At 49.7% G+C, this 15,515-nt stretch overlaps 7 protein-coding genes across 7 annotated transcripts; 2 read left to right on the top strand and 5 right to left on the bottom strand.

The window, feature by feature from the left end:
* Positions 1–529: 529 nt before the first annotated feature.
* Positions 530–2,349, bottom strand: COCVIDRAFT_92528 (glycoside hydrolase family 5 protein; the record flags this gene model as incomplete). Its single annotated transcript, XM_014703772.1, has 2 exons — positions 530–2,202; positions 2,286–2,349. 2 exons carry the CDS (start codon positions 2,347–2,349, stop codon positions 530–532), a joined length of 1,737 nt encoding a protein of 578 aa, XP_014559258.1.
* A 1,350-nt stretch (positions 2,350–3,699) lies between these two features.
* Positions 3,700–5,055, bottom strand: COCVIDRAFT_24443 (hypothetical protein; the record flags this gene model as incomplete). Its single annotated transcript, XM_014703708.1, has 3 exons — positions 3,700–3,812; positions 3,898–4,511; positions 4,562–5,055. The coding sequence occupies 3 exons, from the start codon at positions 5,053–5,055 to the stop codon at positions 3,700–3,702; spliced, it is 1,221 nt and encodes a 406-aa protein (XP_014559194.1).
* Positions 5,056–6,042: 987 nt separating this feature from the next.
* On the top strand, positions 6,043–6,433 carry COCVIDRAFT_92259 (hypothetical protein; the record flags this gene model as incomplete). The annotated part of the gene is made up of 4 exons (XM_014703771.1): positions 6,043–6,068; positions 6,130–6,182; positions 6,238–6,300; positions 6,366–6,433. The coding sequence occupies 4 exons, from the start codon at positions 6,043–6,045 to the stop codon at positions 6,431–6,433; spliced, it is 210 nt and encodes a 69-aa protein (XP_014559257.1).
* Positions 6,434–6,904: 471 nt separating this feature from the next.
* Positions 6,905–9,207, bottom strand: COCVIDRAFT_35535 (hypothetical protein; the record flags this gene model as incomplete). Its single annotated transcript, XM_014703770.1, has 5 exons — positions 6,905–7,110; positions 7,168–7,936; positions 7,985–8,182; positions 8,232–8,968; positions 9,024–9,207. 5 exons carry the CDS (start codon positions 9,205–9,207, stop codon positions 6,905–6,907), a joined length of 2,094 nt encoding a protein of 697 aa, XP_014559256.1.
* A 421-nt stretch (positions 9,208–9,628) lies between these two features.
* Positions 9,629–11,086, bottom strand: COCVIDRAFT_24440 (hypothetical protein; the record flags this gene model as incomplete). Its single annotated transcript, XM_014703707.1, has 1 exon — positions 9,629–11,086. The coding sequence occupies one exon, from the start codon at positions 11,084–11,086 to the stop codon at positions 9,629–9,631; it is 1,458 nt and encodes a 485-aa protein (XP_014559193.1).
* A 680-nt stretch (positions 11,087–11,766) lies between these two features.
* On the top strand, positions 11,767–12,657 carry COCVIDRAFT_24439 (hypothetical protein; the record flags this gene model as incomplete). The annotated part of the gene is made up of 3 exons (XM_014703706.1): positions 11,767–11,880; positions 11,937–12,010; positions 12,063–12,657. 3 exons carry the CDS (start codon positions 11,767–11,769, stop codon positions 12,655–12,657), a joined length of 783 nt encoding a protein of 260 aa, XP_014559192.1.
* A 429-nt stretch (positions 12,658–13,086) lies between these two features.
* Positions 13,087–14,744, bottom strand: COCVIDRAFT_92303 (hypothetical protein; the record flags this gene model as incomplete). The annotated part of the gene is made up of 4 exons (XM_014703769.1): positions 13,087–14,104; positions 14,161–14,530; positions 14,581–14,668; positions 14,724–14,744. 4 exons carry the CDS (start codon positions 14,742–14,744, stop codon positions 13,087–13,089), a joined length of 1,497 nt encoding a protein of 498 aa, XP_014559255.1.
* Positions 14,745–15,515: the final 771 nt, after the last annotated feature.

Genomic DNA, 15,515 nt, shown 5'->3' with positions numbered 1-15,515 from the left:
ATGTATTTTATTTTATTTTGGCTTGATTAATGAAACGGGTAATTGGTGATTTGAATCTGCTCGTTGTTGCTTGTCGATTATATACATTGTTTGATAGCATCAAAGGATTGTGAGCATTTCTAAGCTTGCGGAGTTCCACCTCGGAAAGGGCTGCTGACTCGAGCGCTAGGCAATTTAAAGGCAATTGTGGACATGAAGATAGTGGAGTCGGCCCATCATGCGAGCAAAAGGGCGCATGTTTGTTTTATGTTAGGGCATAATGTGTTCGATTTGTGCGTATGATCAGTAGTTTCTCCAAATCCAGTCTCTCCTCTTGAACGTTCGTCTTCCAAGTATACAGTACCATCCACCTGCAGCCAGTCTTATAGCGAATTTATTCGTTTCTTGAAGTGCCAATAGATATCAAGAACTTCGAAGCTGCATCATATCACAATTGTATAAAATGAGCAATCTATTCGTCTATCCAGGCACCTCAAGCCTGTGTATACATTCCCGTTTCATCTCCCCGCCTCGCACCCTACCAACCCACTCATACCTTAAGAGTATAAACAACACTGTTCCCAGGCTGTCTAGGATAAAACTCAATCGTTAGTGTTGTATCCTTGTTCGCAGCCCGAACTGCGTCCACCGCCGCTGCCTTAATAATCACATTGTTAGCATCCCAGTCCCACTGATTGCCATAAGTCATACGGCCTTGCTGGAGAGGCCCGAGGTACTGGGTCCAGTCATCGACGAGGTATGTGCCATCTGACTTTTGCGCCTTGACGGCAGCGGGCCTATTGATGCCAGCCCATGCGACAGGGATGCGTAGGTCTTGGCCTGCGGCTGGCAGGGGACCGGAGGTGCTCGATAGCACAGGGGTAGAGTACTGGAGTACGTTCACCTGTAAGGCGGCACCACGGTTGAATGTCAAAGTGAGGTTCGTCAGGCTGCCTGTTGGCGATGAGGGCGTGATGATAGAGCTGAGATATGCGGCTTTGAAGGTGATTTCTTGGCCTGAGAGGGTGTAGTCTTTTCCTTTTGCAAGTTGCCTGCTACCCTTGCTGATCTTGCTCAGTGTATTACCGTTGAAGGTGAAACTTAGTGTGACGTCCTTGACCGTCTCATTCTTTGCGTGGTAGATGTACGCGGAACTTTGCTGCGTAGTGACAGCGCCGTCTGTAGTACTGTCTGGCAAAGCGTTTGGGATGCCTTTTATCGCATTGCGGTAGATATCCATGGCCACTTCATCCCTCCAGAGGTGTGTTGCTCGGTTGAGCAGGTCCGCTCCGTTGTCCCACAAAATTGTCGACATATTGTACTTTCCGGCGGTACGCACGAAAAAATCAAAGTAACGCCATCTTGCAGCTGTCTCTGTAGCTACAGGTGATACGGCCCACTCTCCGATGACAATTGGGACATCCGTGAAGTTTGACCGTACAGCAGCGAGATCACCTTCGAGAGAGGCCTTGTCGGCTTCGGAGCCCCATGTCGTCTTACCCCATGCTTGAAAGACGTAATCGTAAGGGCTGTAGTAATGGAACTGAATACCCCAGGGATTCTTGAACTTTTGATCCGGTTTCTTAAACCACATACTCGTCTTCACTCCATCCTCACCCGCTCCAACCAATGTAACCACTCTCTTCGAATTATGACCCCCCGCCTCATTGATCTTCTGCAAAAAGATATCATTGAGACGATTGACAATTGCCCCATGTTCAGGTGTAGTCCCCGGGATCTCATTGATTGGCTCAAATGCCAGCATCTCGCTCTTGCAGGCCAGCTTGGTCCCAATCTGCAGCCAGAGTTTACTGAAGCGTTCCTCTAAAGCTGTTACGTTGGTGCTAGCTGAGGTCAGGTCTGCCCAAGTCCAGGAGTCATGGTGAACATTCACGATGGCATAAAGGCCACGTGAAGTCACCATGTCGATCACATCTGACACTCTTTGAAGCCATACTGGGTCGACCGTCCAGTCCGGACCTTGCGAGGTGAAGTGGTAGGCCCACGTGACAGGGATTCTCACACTTTTAAAACCAGCCTTCTTCACATCGTCGAAAGTGCTAGCTACTACGGGCGGATTATTCCAGGATCCTTCTGTTTCAACAGCATCCAAGGTATTCCCTACATTCCAGCCTGGATTCAGTTTTGCAAAGAATGTTCCAGCGGAGAGGGGAGCAAATTTGGAGGTGGACGGGCATAGGACTCCAGTGGAACCGTTTGTTGCTTCGTAGCTCGTTAGTACAAAATGTCTCCATTTCCCGACATCCCAAAACCACCCTTTGTTCTCAGGAAAATACATTACGTACACTGGGCAACGGCAACAGCGCCGCTAATCAGCAGCATTGCTGCACTCGAATGTGTAATCTTCATGTCGGGCGAGAATCTGCCAAGACAACGTATAAAACCTCAGCTTAACAATACTACACACATATTACGAACCTAGTGAGAAAAAACCCAAACTATATACACTCTCACTACCCCCATCACACCATCGTATCCCCTCAAACAACCGCACTATACAACTTCAAAAAATAAATGAAGTACATATCCTCCCAAACCCACCCCAACTAGCGCCACGAGACACCCCTCCCCCTCAATCAAGCTTTCTGCCCTCCCATATTACCCCATCACGCCGCTTCGCCGCTTCGGCCGAAATTGTTTCTAGAAAATTTGTTTCCGCTCGCTGCAGCTCTGGTGCGATGGAAACCCGGGTCGGAAAGCGGGTAGGTACGAAACGGCGATTGGTTGTGAAGCAGGTACATATTAGGGATGATTTAATAAGGATTCGCCCCATCTATATTGCATACTTTATATGCGCAGGTTCCCGGACCCGGGCCTATTTTCCAAATTAATCAAGGGCCACTTGGGCGATTTTTAGTTTGGTTTGCTGTTTTTCCACCAAAGATGGTGAATTTTTTTGTGTGGGAAGGGGAGGTCACGACAACGAGGGAGTTTGCTCCTCTTCTTCTAGAATGCTGCAACTCATAGTAGTGTACATGGACGGAACACGTCTCGCGCAACAGTTTATCGATTTTTCCCTTTTTTCCTTCATATTTTCTACACTAATAATACAAGAAAGGCTTCCGTAATATCCAGAAAGAACTATGCATACTGCAAACACGTCATATCGCTCTAGGAATACAATATCTTGTCTTTGTAAACCTATGCTAGAGTTTATGTTATGTCGCTTTCCAGAGAGCGAACAAACACCATGACACCGTGCTAAAAAAAAATACCTAGTATGCAAGACTAAGTAACCAGACGGTGGAAAATAAAGAAAAAGCTACCAAGGACATAGATGAAGAAAGAAAAAGAATCAATTCTTTGACGAAGAAAAAAGGACCTGCCAAACCCCCACCAAAAAACGCCGAGATGATTATTCGAACAGAACTGTGAAAATATGTCGCCATTTTGTTGCGTGCACCGCTTGCAAGGAACTCAGAAAAAAGCGATACAAGAGGAAGAAAAAGCCATTCCTTGACGTATGCTATTGAGGAACCCAGAAAAAGATGAGTCGGGAACATCAAATGTCTTCGTGCCAGTAAGGAGACGATTGTTGACATCCCGAAAACGGTTGGCTTCGTTTCGTCTCGTGTATGCATGCAAGTCGATATGCGTTATAGATCAACGCGTCGTTTGAAAGTGGGTCTCGCCATATGTATGTATGCAGATCCCATAGAAAGGCCGAAGGCGCGGAATGTAAAAGTTCCATGTTAGGAACTACTCAGGACGTGGCCTCTTAGCGCCGTGTGGGTTTTGCCAGCTGCCATCGTTACCGCCCTGGCCTTGGAAGAATCCTGGATTAAAGCCTGGGTTGGCGCCAAAACCACCTCCTGCAAAAATAGCGTTAGCCAGTGTTCAAGACATGAAATAAAAAGCGTGGAGTCAAGTCACTAATATGAGAGTGTCTCAACATACCCATTCCTCCCATCATTCCCATGTTGCCACCGCCCATACCCATCATATTGGTACCCATGCCCATCATGTTGCCGCCCATTGGCATGTTCATACCACCCATAGGAGCTCCGCCCATGGCGTTCATGCCCATGTTGCCGCCACGGCCACGGTTGCCCATGCCACCCCGCATGTTACCACCCATCATGCCGCCGCGGTTGAAGTTACCTCCAAAGTTGTTCATGCCCCCCATGGGGTTGCCAAAGTTGTTCATCGGAGCTTGTGTGCCATAGCCTCCCATATTACCTCCCATGTTGCCACCAGCAGGCGAGAAATTGCGATTGTTCTGGTAGCCCATGCCGCCACCTCTGTTGAAGTTTCCTCGGTTATTGTTGTTATACCCGCCCCTGTTGTTAAAGCCACCACCCTGGCCACCAAAGTTACCAGATGAAGCACGATCGTTCCTGCCCTTGTCTCGTGCGGGTACGTCCTTTGGTAGCGTCTTGAACGGGTTGACATGTGGGGGACTGAAGATGGCGGTCGGTTTTTTAGTATGGGCTTGGTCTTTGAACAAGGTCTCAATTTGATGCTTGAGAGCAGTAGCTGCTTGCGGTGAGTTTAGTAGGGTAAAAACTTGACTACAAGAGATATCAGTAACAAGTTGCTCTAACATCCGCAGGAAACCAACCCTTTGCTCTTTCCATTGACCTTGTGCTCATTAAAGGTGACTTCAATGAGCTCGTCTTCACAACCACTCTGGTTAGCCCATCCACGAATATCCTCTTCGCTAATCCACCAGTTGACGTCGTTGATCATCAAAGCGGCTGTAGCTCCGGGATCGGTGGGGCGATCATCGTCCTCGCCTTGCTTTCGCTTGGTGCCCTGCTGCTGAGGTGCCTGCTTGTGAACATCGAGACCGGATGCGCCTCCTGTGGATGCTATCTGTTGTGTGCTCTGGTCGTGGTGGCCGTTTCCGTTGGTTGCTTCACCTGGACCTTTGAGGTTGGTTGTCTGATCTCCCATTTCGGTAGCCGCGTTCTCTTGTGCGTCGTTTGCGTTGGCTACATTGGCATCTGCGTTTGGGGCATTGGCGTCGGTTACGGTGGTATCATGCTGTGCGGTCGAATCTTGGTACGAGTCATCTCCGTAGATGTCGATGTCGAAGTTGTCGTCGTCAGCCATGTTTGCTGTGATATGTCAAGTCAACTGCAGTAAGCGATGATGTAGTTTCCGGTATTCTCTTTTGATTCGCTCTTAGGTACTCGATGTGCTAGTATCAATAGCCAAAGTACATGCAATTCTGTGATTGGCATACAAATCAGCATGATAAGACAAGGGAGTATTGCAAAGAAAATAAGGCGCCTGCAGTGCGTCCCCGGGCGATGGCGGTACAAGAAAACAAACAGCGTAGAGTAAGGCCATACGTACAGTGCCGCAGTCGGCGTAGTGACAAGGTCTAGAAGGACCGTTCAGAGCAAGAAGGGATAATCCGATCGCCTCTGGCAGATGCGGAGATGTAAAAGGTACAGGATATGGTGAGAGAGATGTAGGATAGGGTAGTGTCAAGTAGTGTAATGCCTCAGCCCGCCTCCTGCGCTTGCTTTGCCCGCCCCCAGTACAGTGTGCTTGTAGCGCCGCTGTAGTGTACAAAGCCCTTGAGAATTGACGCAGCGCAAGACGGTGCGCTGCAAATAATGAGAACAAAAGATGAACAAAAGTAAGGGTGAGCTTCAGTTAGTATGTGCAGCAACCCAGCGCGCTCCCTTTTGGTCTTCCGCGCGATGTGTGGCGGCGATGCAAAGAGCCAGACTGCAACCGTTGGGCCTGGTATATCGGGGGCAATCTGTTCAGTAGTAGTGAGTGTTGGCCTGGGCAACAAACCTGACAAGACTTGACGGATTCGAGCAGTGTCGGCGCGAGTGAGGATGGGCGTGAGGGACGAGGACGTGGATGCGATAGCTCGAGCCGCTAGCGCTGCCAGTAGCGTGCTTGGCAGCCCGCCAACCCCTGTTCGCTTTCTCCGCAAGGCCAGATTGCTGTCGTCCGCCGGCTGGCAATTTACCAGCTTCCATCCATTAAGTCGTGACTTGTCCCTTCCACGATACTTTGATCCTACCGAACAACCCTTTCGAACAACCCTTCTCGTATCACAATCGCACATCAGTCGCCATGGAAAACATCAAGGAGTTTGCCGAGTACGCAATGCCCCGGCGCACATATAACGTGGGCTTATGACGGACTAACAATACGGCGCAGTATGCCCGCTGAGTTCCTCAAGGAGGGTACTCTCTTCATGAACCGCTGCACCAGTACGGCCCTCTGACTCTTCAACCTCACCACAATTGGCCACTGACCATACTACAGAGCCCGACAAGAAGGAGTTCATCAGGATATCGCAAGCCGTCGGAATCGGTTTCCTGATCATGGGTCAGTAACACCATCACCCGCCACAGCATCCTTTCACGTCGCAATCATCTGACCCGTCCTCACAGGCGTCATTGGCTACGTCGTCAAGCTTATCCACATTCCCGTCAACAACATCCTCGTCGGCGGCTCATAAATTACCACCCCTCACACCAAAGAGCATCCATCTACTTTCCCTCGGCCATACGACCGACTCGTTTGCCGTATCCATTTTATAGTTGTGTTTAGCGACTAAGGGCAGAGAAGGCCACGTTGCGAGTTCGGACGCTTGGCTATCGGGCATGACATATCTATGGCATAGGGCTGTACAATACCGACATTGGGTCAGCGGGAGTTTGATTATATCCACATTTACATTTTGCAAACTATACTTCTAATGTCTGCATTCTTGATACGTGCGTGAGGTGATCGTACATCGCTTTCGACATGGTTGATACAAAGGAGCCAAAGTATGTGAAGATGAGAGTTCCAGTCACGCCATCCTTAAAGTCCGTTGAAATGACGCCCATGTTGAAATCGAAATCGACAAGATGACACGCACAGAGATGCATCAACTTGAACGACATGCAAGCACGGGGGGTCTGCGCAAGCAAATCATACAGTCCGCTCAATCATCATCCATCATGTCCTCGTACCAAACCGGATGTCTTCTCGACCGGCCCTCGTGACTCTTATACAGCCGCTCGTCATGCTGTAGTTGTGCATTGACACGGCGGCCAACCTTGGGTTCTGCCTCATCATCCTCAACACCATCGTTCCACGTGTGAACTGTGCACGTTCCTTGTGAGGTACCCCAGCCGTTCCAAGATGTCGCTACATATTTGTTAGCAAAAACTCACACACCAATCGATCACAATCATAGAAACCCACCTGCAATCATGGGCGCATTGGGATGCCAGCTTGCATCACGAACACACGTCATCCACTTGCCCTCATTCCGACCCCAATAGTCATAGGTTCCAGCGAGTAGATCTGGATCCCGCGGTCGCGAATTCTTGGTTGCTTTCAGCACGTTGACCTTGCCAGCAAGCGTAGCATCCATGTTCCAAATGTACACCGAACCGTCGTAGCTACCTGAGTACACATATCGCGAGTCGGTACTACCAGGAGGTGAAAAGTGACATCGAATCAGTGTTTTCAAGACCTTGTGTCCGCGGAAAGTGACAAGCGAACAATCGTGCGGGTGTGGGCGGAAGTCGTCGTAGTCGTAGCCGTTGGATCGGTACTCAAAGCGCGTCGTATATCTGTACGGATCGATGGTATCGGCCTTCTCTTTGGACACCATTTTTCTCAAATCCCACAACTTTGCAGTTTGATCTTTTCCATTACTGAGTACATATCGACCATCTCCTTTGCTGTCAACATACGTCAGGCCTTCGGTATGGCCAAAGAAAACACCAGCTTCTCGGCCATCTCCCATACTTCTCCGGTCCCACACCTTGAGCGTTGTATCGTCGGATCCAGAGTAAAGGATATGTGGTGATTGAGAGTCGCCAAAACAGACTGCGTTGACATCATCCTGATGGCCTGGTATGCGAAGGACCGATTGCCTTCGTTCAATGTCATAGACATATACTGAGCTATCTCCAGTTCCAGCTACAATCTCGCGACCGTCGCCCGAAAAACGTATTGACCAGATCTAGGTTTCATCAGCCAAGACCGCATATCCAATCTTACTCTGACTTACACCAAAGTGCGAATGGAAGCCTCGTGGATTTGATGTACCCATGTTGTTGAAGTCGAGCATGTGAGGCTCCGAGTCATCTTCAGGATCTGTAGGTGCTAGGCTCACGATACTTCGGATTGAGCTGTAAGCTAAGAATCGGTTGTCGGGGCTAAGTGAGGCATCTGTAATTGTCCACTGCCCACCATGGTATCTCACAGTCTGTAACCAATCAACTTTGTTGCTCCCAAATTGCAATTTCACTGCTTACCTTGTAGTATTTCCAATCGTAGGGGTTCGAGGTATCGTACATGCGCACTTTGAAGTCCTGTGCGCAGGAAAAGAAAAAATTGCCGTCATCTGAGAACTGTCCTGAGTAGCACCGTGCGTTGTAGTGAATAATGGTATCAGCAACTGATTCAGGTATCATATCCTGCTTCAAAAGCCTTGTGGCGTTCTTCTGTCGTCCATCACTACCAATACCCAACTCTCGCCTCATGATATCGTAGGCCAACCTCTTTTTCCTCTTTATTGTGTCCTCTCTTCGAGGATTCGATCCAAAGGTACCCGTCTCCATCAGTTCTCTGCCCTGTTCACTTGGTACCTTTTCCAGCAAGTCCCTGCCACGAGGGCGGCGCCTTCTACCAGAGGTCCCTGTAGGCACAACGGGATCATAGCCAGTGCCAGGGTCGCTGTTATCGTCATCGTCGTCGTCATCTTCCTCCTCATCGTCGAGCCGGCGTCGTCGCAGCAGAGAGCGTTGTGAGAAATCGGCGGCGAATATTCGCCCCAGTCCCGCGTGTCCAAGCAATTGCATGATCTGGTCGCGGGTGATCATCACTGGTCGTTGGGGAAGTTCCATATCGTCTTCCTCCTCCTCTTCATTTTCATCATCGTCTTCAACTTCATCGTCATCTTCCTCTTCCTCTTCCTCCTCTTCATCATTGTCATCGGTGTATTCAAATGCGATTTCAACTCCACTAAGATTACTCAGTCGCTCAGCAGCATCTTTGCATAATGTTAGCAACCACAGCACAATCATGGAACGCTTTGCAATAGATACCATGGAAACTTGAGTCGCCCTCTCCTTCTTCCTCGTCATCATGACCTTCCTCTGCGGGCACAAAGTCCATGTCGTCATCATCATCCTCGGTATCTCGCCAAAACGGATCATTCGGATCGTATACGATGGTCCTGGCATTTTCAAGTTCGCTAGGCGGACTAGTGGGAACCTGCGACGAGCTCATGTTGGTGGATTGAGCTCTGAAATGAGTCGCAAGTGGCGCCGAGGCAACATGGTGGTGATGATCGTAGTGAGCGGGAGCTCTGGACTAACCTCGGCGATAAGGCCTATCACCGATGACGCCAATCGAGCGCCTTATCGATATACTATACGCACTGGCACCAACATAGCGCGTTCTTACGTAGGTATAGTTTACACTTGCGAATTCTGTTTTTAGGTAGCATATCATTTGACTATTTCTCAAATTACTGTTATGGTGACAGTGGTGCGCTTAAAGCGACTAGCCCCCAATCTCACAGCTACGCAGGAACAGCACATCACTACCAACGGGGTATCGAACTATGAAGGCCGTAGCAAAATAGTAGTGTATTCAAGCTGTTAGAGCTGATTTGCAATACCTATCGATCCGCCACTAAAGAACATACTCAGTATGTATCAACATCCTGATGTGAAATCAAAAGCTCAGGATCAGGATCGTCGTCTTCCGAATCAAAGTATTGTTGCTTGGACGGGGCTGGTGGCTTTGGGGACTGGGTGATCCTGATAGCTGATACGGTCATGTCTTCGGGTTGCTCAGCTTGGAATCCATCTTGATCTAGTAGTGGCTCTGTGGCCTTCTCTTTGCCCTTCCGCTTCAACCCTAGAGCCTCTTCTAACATATTCTTTCCTTGTGTGAAGGCCTCTAGCTCTGCTCCGATAGCACATACCAACAGATTCCAACTTCGCGAAGAAGCAAGCTCTAACTTTTCTTCTAGGTAGGATATAGTTTTTTCCATCTGGTCGAGGAGTTTAGATGATTCAGGAGGGTTCTTTCGTCCCGCTTGTTGCATATAGCTTTGCAGGCTTGCTTCATAGTCCCCGACTCTCTTCATTACATCTGACCATAGAAGTGCTCCTTCGTCAAGCGCCCCACGGTCTGTATCGATCTCTTCGCATTTCTCAGCTAATCTGGTGTATTCATCCTGCCAGTACTCGCGTGCCATTTCAAGCGTTCGTCGTTTTGCGGGAAGCGTAGGGTATGGGGAGGATGATACAGGTACGTGGTTCGGATCTACAGGTCTCGCGAGAAAGTTCGAGACTTCGCGATCCAATAATGACAGTGACGTCTTGTAAGATGCTATCTTCGCTTCCACTGAGTTCTCAGTATCGGCCAGTTCATCCAATACCCGTCGATGCCGTCGTTTAAGCGCCCACAACTCCTCTTCCTTCTGCCGTATTTCTTGTTCAAGCTTTGAGGCCTCTGTTTGTAGACTGCGCGTCTTTGCACCGGCATCCTGGCACTCTATTTCTCGGATCTTCTTCTCGAGCCGTGTGCGCTTCTGGCTCCATGCATCTGTCTTCTCGACTGTGCTTTGCACTTTCCTTAAATCTTCATCTAATAAGTCGAGCTCTTCAGCCTTGATGCTTGCGAGTTGCTTCATGCGCCTAGATATGCCATTTCTTGCCGCTTGCAGTCCTACCTTTTTCCGCCGGGGCTTAGGCAATGTCTCTCCATTTTCTGCGCTTTTGTCGCTAGACCTGACACTACTGACAGTCGGTGTGGTACTCCCGTTCGACACCAAATCATCTGGTATATTGCTTCCCGCTCCCAGCCCGGCCATCAAACCATCTGCCTGCGCATCGAGCAGCTCTTGCAGCTGTTGTTCGAGGTGTCGCGCTCGCCGTTGTAGAGCTAGCAAGTCGTCGGGGACTCGAGGTTGAATTGGAATGTTTGCTTTTGGCGCCGTCCATAGTATCGAGGACGTTACGGGAGGTGGTATACGTGGAGGCGATGAGGAGTTGTATGATGGTAGCTCATGTTCATGCGCGTGCGGGTCTTCGAAGGACTTTCTAAATCCTGACGGTGGAGAGAGCGAGCCCAGTACTGAGTTTAAGATAGACATTATGCTTGGTCATTAGAATGTAATTTGGGAAGCGATAGGGGTGTAACTGGATTGTTGAGGTTTTGTTCGTGGTGCTGTTCGCGTGAGACATGTGCTATCATTGCCATGTGAACGAGTCATGCGCATTCAACAGTCTCTTAGTCAGCCGCACTGTCACAACCTACTCGTAAACCGTAGTGACAGCATGTCACGTCGACACTTATACACAGCACTTTTGCATAAAATTGATTCAAATTTCCCTACCATGTGGGATGCTGTGAGTTTTGCCCTGATAAACTAACAAGTAGTTGAAGGAATTACATCATACCCAGCATTGACATTCAGACTTTTCCAATTTCTTATCCTTTAGCAAAATTTTCGGCATGCGCAACGCATCAATAATTGCTAGAATGATTAGTTTCATTGTATTTAAATAAAGCCGCCACTGGTCTAGTTAGAGTTCAAGTTCAGCATGTGTCCATGGGCAGAGCATCCACTACTGGCGCCAAGCCATATACGGTTAGCGTCTTTTTACCCACAGACTAAACGAGGTCGAATTCCATCAATTTCGCGACCTCGACTTCCGCGACAACAGTACTAACTCCAGGAAACACCAAATCGTACGCTCTCCAACCCTCCTGTTACTCTGTCAAATTGCTAATCCCAGAATCAGCAGCCGTATACCCCACCCGACATACAAAATGGCTGACGCTCCTGCCCCCGCTCGCGGCGGATTCGGTTCTCGTGGAGACCGCGGTGGTGACCGTGGACGTGGTCGCGGACGTGGCCGTGGCCGCCGTGGCGGAAAGTCTGAAGTACGCAAACATAGTCGTTGAAGGGAAATGTTGCCGGAAATTGACAATTGGTACAGGAGAAGGAATGGCAGCCCGTCACCAAGCTCGGCCGTCTTGTAAAGGCTGGCAAGATCAAGAGCATGGAGGAGATGTATGTTGAGCCGGACAACGGAAGTGCGAGAGAATTGTCTGACAGCGTGTAGCTACCTCCACTCTCTCCCCATCAAGGAGTACCAGGTCGTCGACTTCTTCCTTCCCAAGCTGAAGGACGAGGTCATGAAGATCAAGCCCGTCCAGAAGCAGACCCGTGCTGGTCAGCGTACCCGCTTCAAGGCTATCGTCGTCATCGGTGACTCTGAGGGTCACGTTGGTCTCGGTATCAAGACCTCCAAGGAAGTCGCGACCGCCATCCGCGCCGCTATCATCATCGCCAAGCTCTCCGTCGTCCCCATCCGAAGAGGTTACTGGGGTACCAACCTTGGTGAGCCTCACTCGCTCCCCACTAAGGAGAGCGGAAAGTGCGGTTCCGTCACTGTCCGTCTCATCCCCGCTCCCCGCGGTACCGGCCTTGTCGCCTCGCCCGCCGTCAAGCGTCTCTTGCAATTGGCTGGTGTCCAGGATATCTACACTGCCTCTTCCGGTTCAACCAAGACTCTTGAGAACACCCTGAAGGCTACCTTCGTTGCCGTCGCCCACACCTACGGCTTCCTTACTCCCAACCTGTGGAAAGAGAACGCTCTCCGCCCCTCACCACTTGAGGAGTACAGCGACATTCTCCGTGAGGGAAAGAGGTACTAGAGGGTGTTTTTGGGTGACATGGGTCTTTTCTAGCATTCCTGGGTTATGGCGCGGGGCATTACATTCGGCGCCTCACGTATGTATCCAACGATAGTGCTGGGTCAACTGGCATGAAAATGAACAACTTTCAATGATGACCTTGAGGTTCTGGTTTCCACGTGTGTGACTTTTGCATACAATGTTCAGCTATGAGGTGCTTGGCGGGCATGGGAAAATCACATGCGTGTAACGACAATGACGGAAACCGCCTGGGTACAATCAATGAGAAACATTTGATGTTGCTGGGAGTCGATACCTACAAAATACCTAGTCGCGTGCTTGTCAACAAATGTGGCAATGATAGCCTAACATTCAGTGAGATAGCAAAATTCAGAATGCATTTAACTTTCTATCTCGCTGCGACATGAGCACTATTGTATTCAAGATCCCTTACTCGCCCTGCAGCGGCTGGCCATTTCCACCCATAGTAATGGTCTTGGTAACAACATACTCGTCAATACCCATATGGCTTCCTTCGCGTCCAAATCCAGACTCCTTGACGCCACCAAAAGGTGAAGCAACATCTGAAATGAGACCTGTGTTGACGCCAACCATGCCCACCTCCAATGCCTCGGCGACTCTGTACACTCTCTGAATATCGCGGCTGAAGAAGTATCCAGCAAGACCCACATCGGCCTCGTTGGCAAGCTTAACGACGTCGGCTTCAGTCTTGAAGGGGAAGAGACCCGCTACAGGACCAAAAGTCTCGTCCTTTGCAAGTTGCATATCCTTAGTCATGTCACGGAGGACAGTGGGCTGGTAAAAGTTTGCACCGAGATCTGGGAGTTTCTGGCCGCCATGGAGGACCTTGGCGCCGTTCTTGACAGCGTCTTGGACGTGTGCGTCGACTTTTGATACGGCGCGGTCGTGGATGAGGGGACCGTGTGTGATGCCCTCTTCGTATCCACCGCCGACCTTGAAACTCTGGACCTTTTCTGTGAACTTGGTGCAGAATTCGTCGTAGATGCCGGATTGGACGTAGATTCTGTTGGCGCACACACATGTCTGGCCTGAAGAGCGGAATTTGGATGTGATGGCGCCGGTTACGGCGGATTCGAGGTCGGCGTCGTCGAAGACGATGAAGGGTGCGTTTCCACCCAGTTCAAAAGAGAGTTTCTTCAGGGTGTCTGATGATTGCTTCATCAGAAGCTTTCCTACACCTGTGGAACCCGTGAAAGAAACTTTCTTGACGGTCTTGCTTGATGTGATTGTCTCGCCCACCTCTGGAGTGTTCTTAAGGGCCGTGACGAAGTTTACTACGCCCTTTGGTATCCCCGCGCGGTGTGCAAGCTCAGCCAGGGCAGCAGCGGTAAAGGGAGTCTCACCAGGAGACTTGGCCACGACTGTGCAACCAGCCGCCAGTGCTGGACCAATTTTTCTTGTAATCATGGCTGCTGGGAAGTTCCATCTATCCATGTTAGTAATGCTGGCTATACCTACTTTCAACCATGTCTCAATACTTACGGTGTGATCAATCCAACAACGCCGACCGGCTCCTTGATTGTGAAAACCCTGTTTCCAGCAATTGACGCTGGAATGGTAGTTCCATAGATTCGCGGCGCTTCTTCCGCGAACCACTCATAAAAGCTCGCAGCGTAGTTGACCTCCCCCTTCGCATCTGCCATGGGCTTTCCATTCTCCCACGTTATGAGCTTGGCCAGGTCCTCTGCGTTGTCCATCATGAGCTGGTACCATTTCCGTAGCATACGTGAGCGCTCGCGGCCGGTAGTTTTGCGGAAGGAAGGAAAAGCTGCAGCTGCAGCAGCGATGGCAGCTTCGGTATCGGCGCGATCCATCTCAGGCATTGTGCCAATGAGTTTGCCTGTTGCTGGATCTGCGCAATGATAAGAATAGGCCCATGCCAAACAAGGACAGGAGAATTACCGTGGACCTCGAAGGTCTTGCCAGACTTTGCGTCTATCCATTCTCCGTTGACATATGTCTGGTTCTTCAGCAGCGACTTGTCGTTGAGCTGTAGGTAATGTTAGTCTGATAGGGACAAGAGTTGATGGAAGCTACTAACATACCGGTGGTACTGAGTGTCCCATGTTTGCGTATCCTCTTGAAACAATTGATGGCAAGGTTATCTTCTGGAAGTTATTCCTGTAGGCTGGCTGTCGTGCAAGTGATCGAGTGGCAGTTACGAAAGAGCGCATTGCTATCTCTGGGGGGGATGAAGAGAAAATATAAAATGCCGCGACTTTGGCCGATCTTGAGACGGCCCACGTGAAATTATTAGGGCAAGTTTAGTCCGCCTACAGAGTCCAGACGTCAATTGCTAATCACCGTTAGGTTGGGTGTTGAGCAGAACTGCGGCAGCCTATGACGTTTGAGAGAGCTATGGCCGAAATGCGGGGTTCTGTGTTCTCCAAGAGCTCAAGGTGGGACGGCAGCGAACAACTCCGAGGCAAAGTCAAGTGGATATGAATAACACGGAATTGCGCAAAATGCTATCTGATAAATTTCAATCACAAAAAAAGATGGATTTTGAGCAATATCGTACTCTGGCATAGACGTTTGTGCCGATTTTCCAATATCTTTACAACAGAGACTCTACGCGCCGGCAGCGTATAGAGCGTATAGGGCGTATGGAGCGTCAAGGGCGTGTAGTCGGTTGAGCGCAAAATAAGATTGGCAACCATTTAGTTGTTACATGGAAAGAGAGAGAAGTGACTCACAGTTGCCTGCACCAACAAAAGTATCACGCTGTGGTCGTAGAAGGTATCTTGAAGATGTAGGAAAAGAAAGGAGCGATACGTCACCACGGCGCCGTATGGACGTGTAGTCGTATTCAGATCATCATGAACTTTTCTTCACTG

This window comes from Bipolaris victoriae (genome assembly GCF_000527765.1).
Source record: "Bipolaris victoriae FI3 unplaced genomic scaffold scaffold_20, whole genome shotgun sequence".
Taxonomy (NCBI): domain Eukaryota; kingdom Fungi; phylum Ascomycota; class Dothideomycetes; order Pleosporales; family Pleosporaceae; genus Bipolaris; species Bipolaris victoriae.
This window is presented reverse-complemented; position numbering and strand designations above follow the sequence as displayed.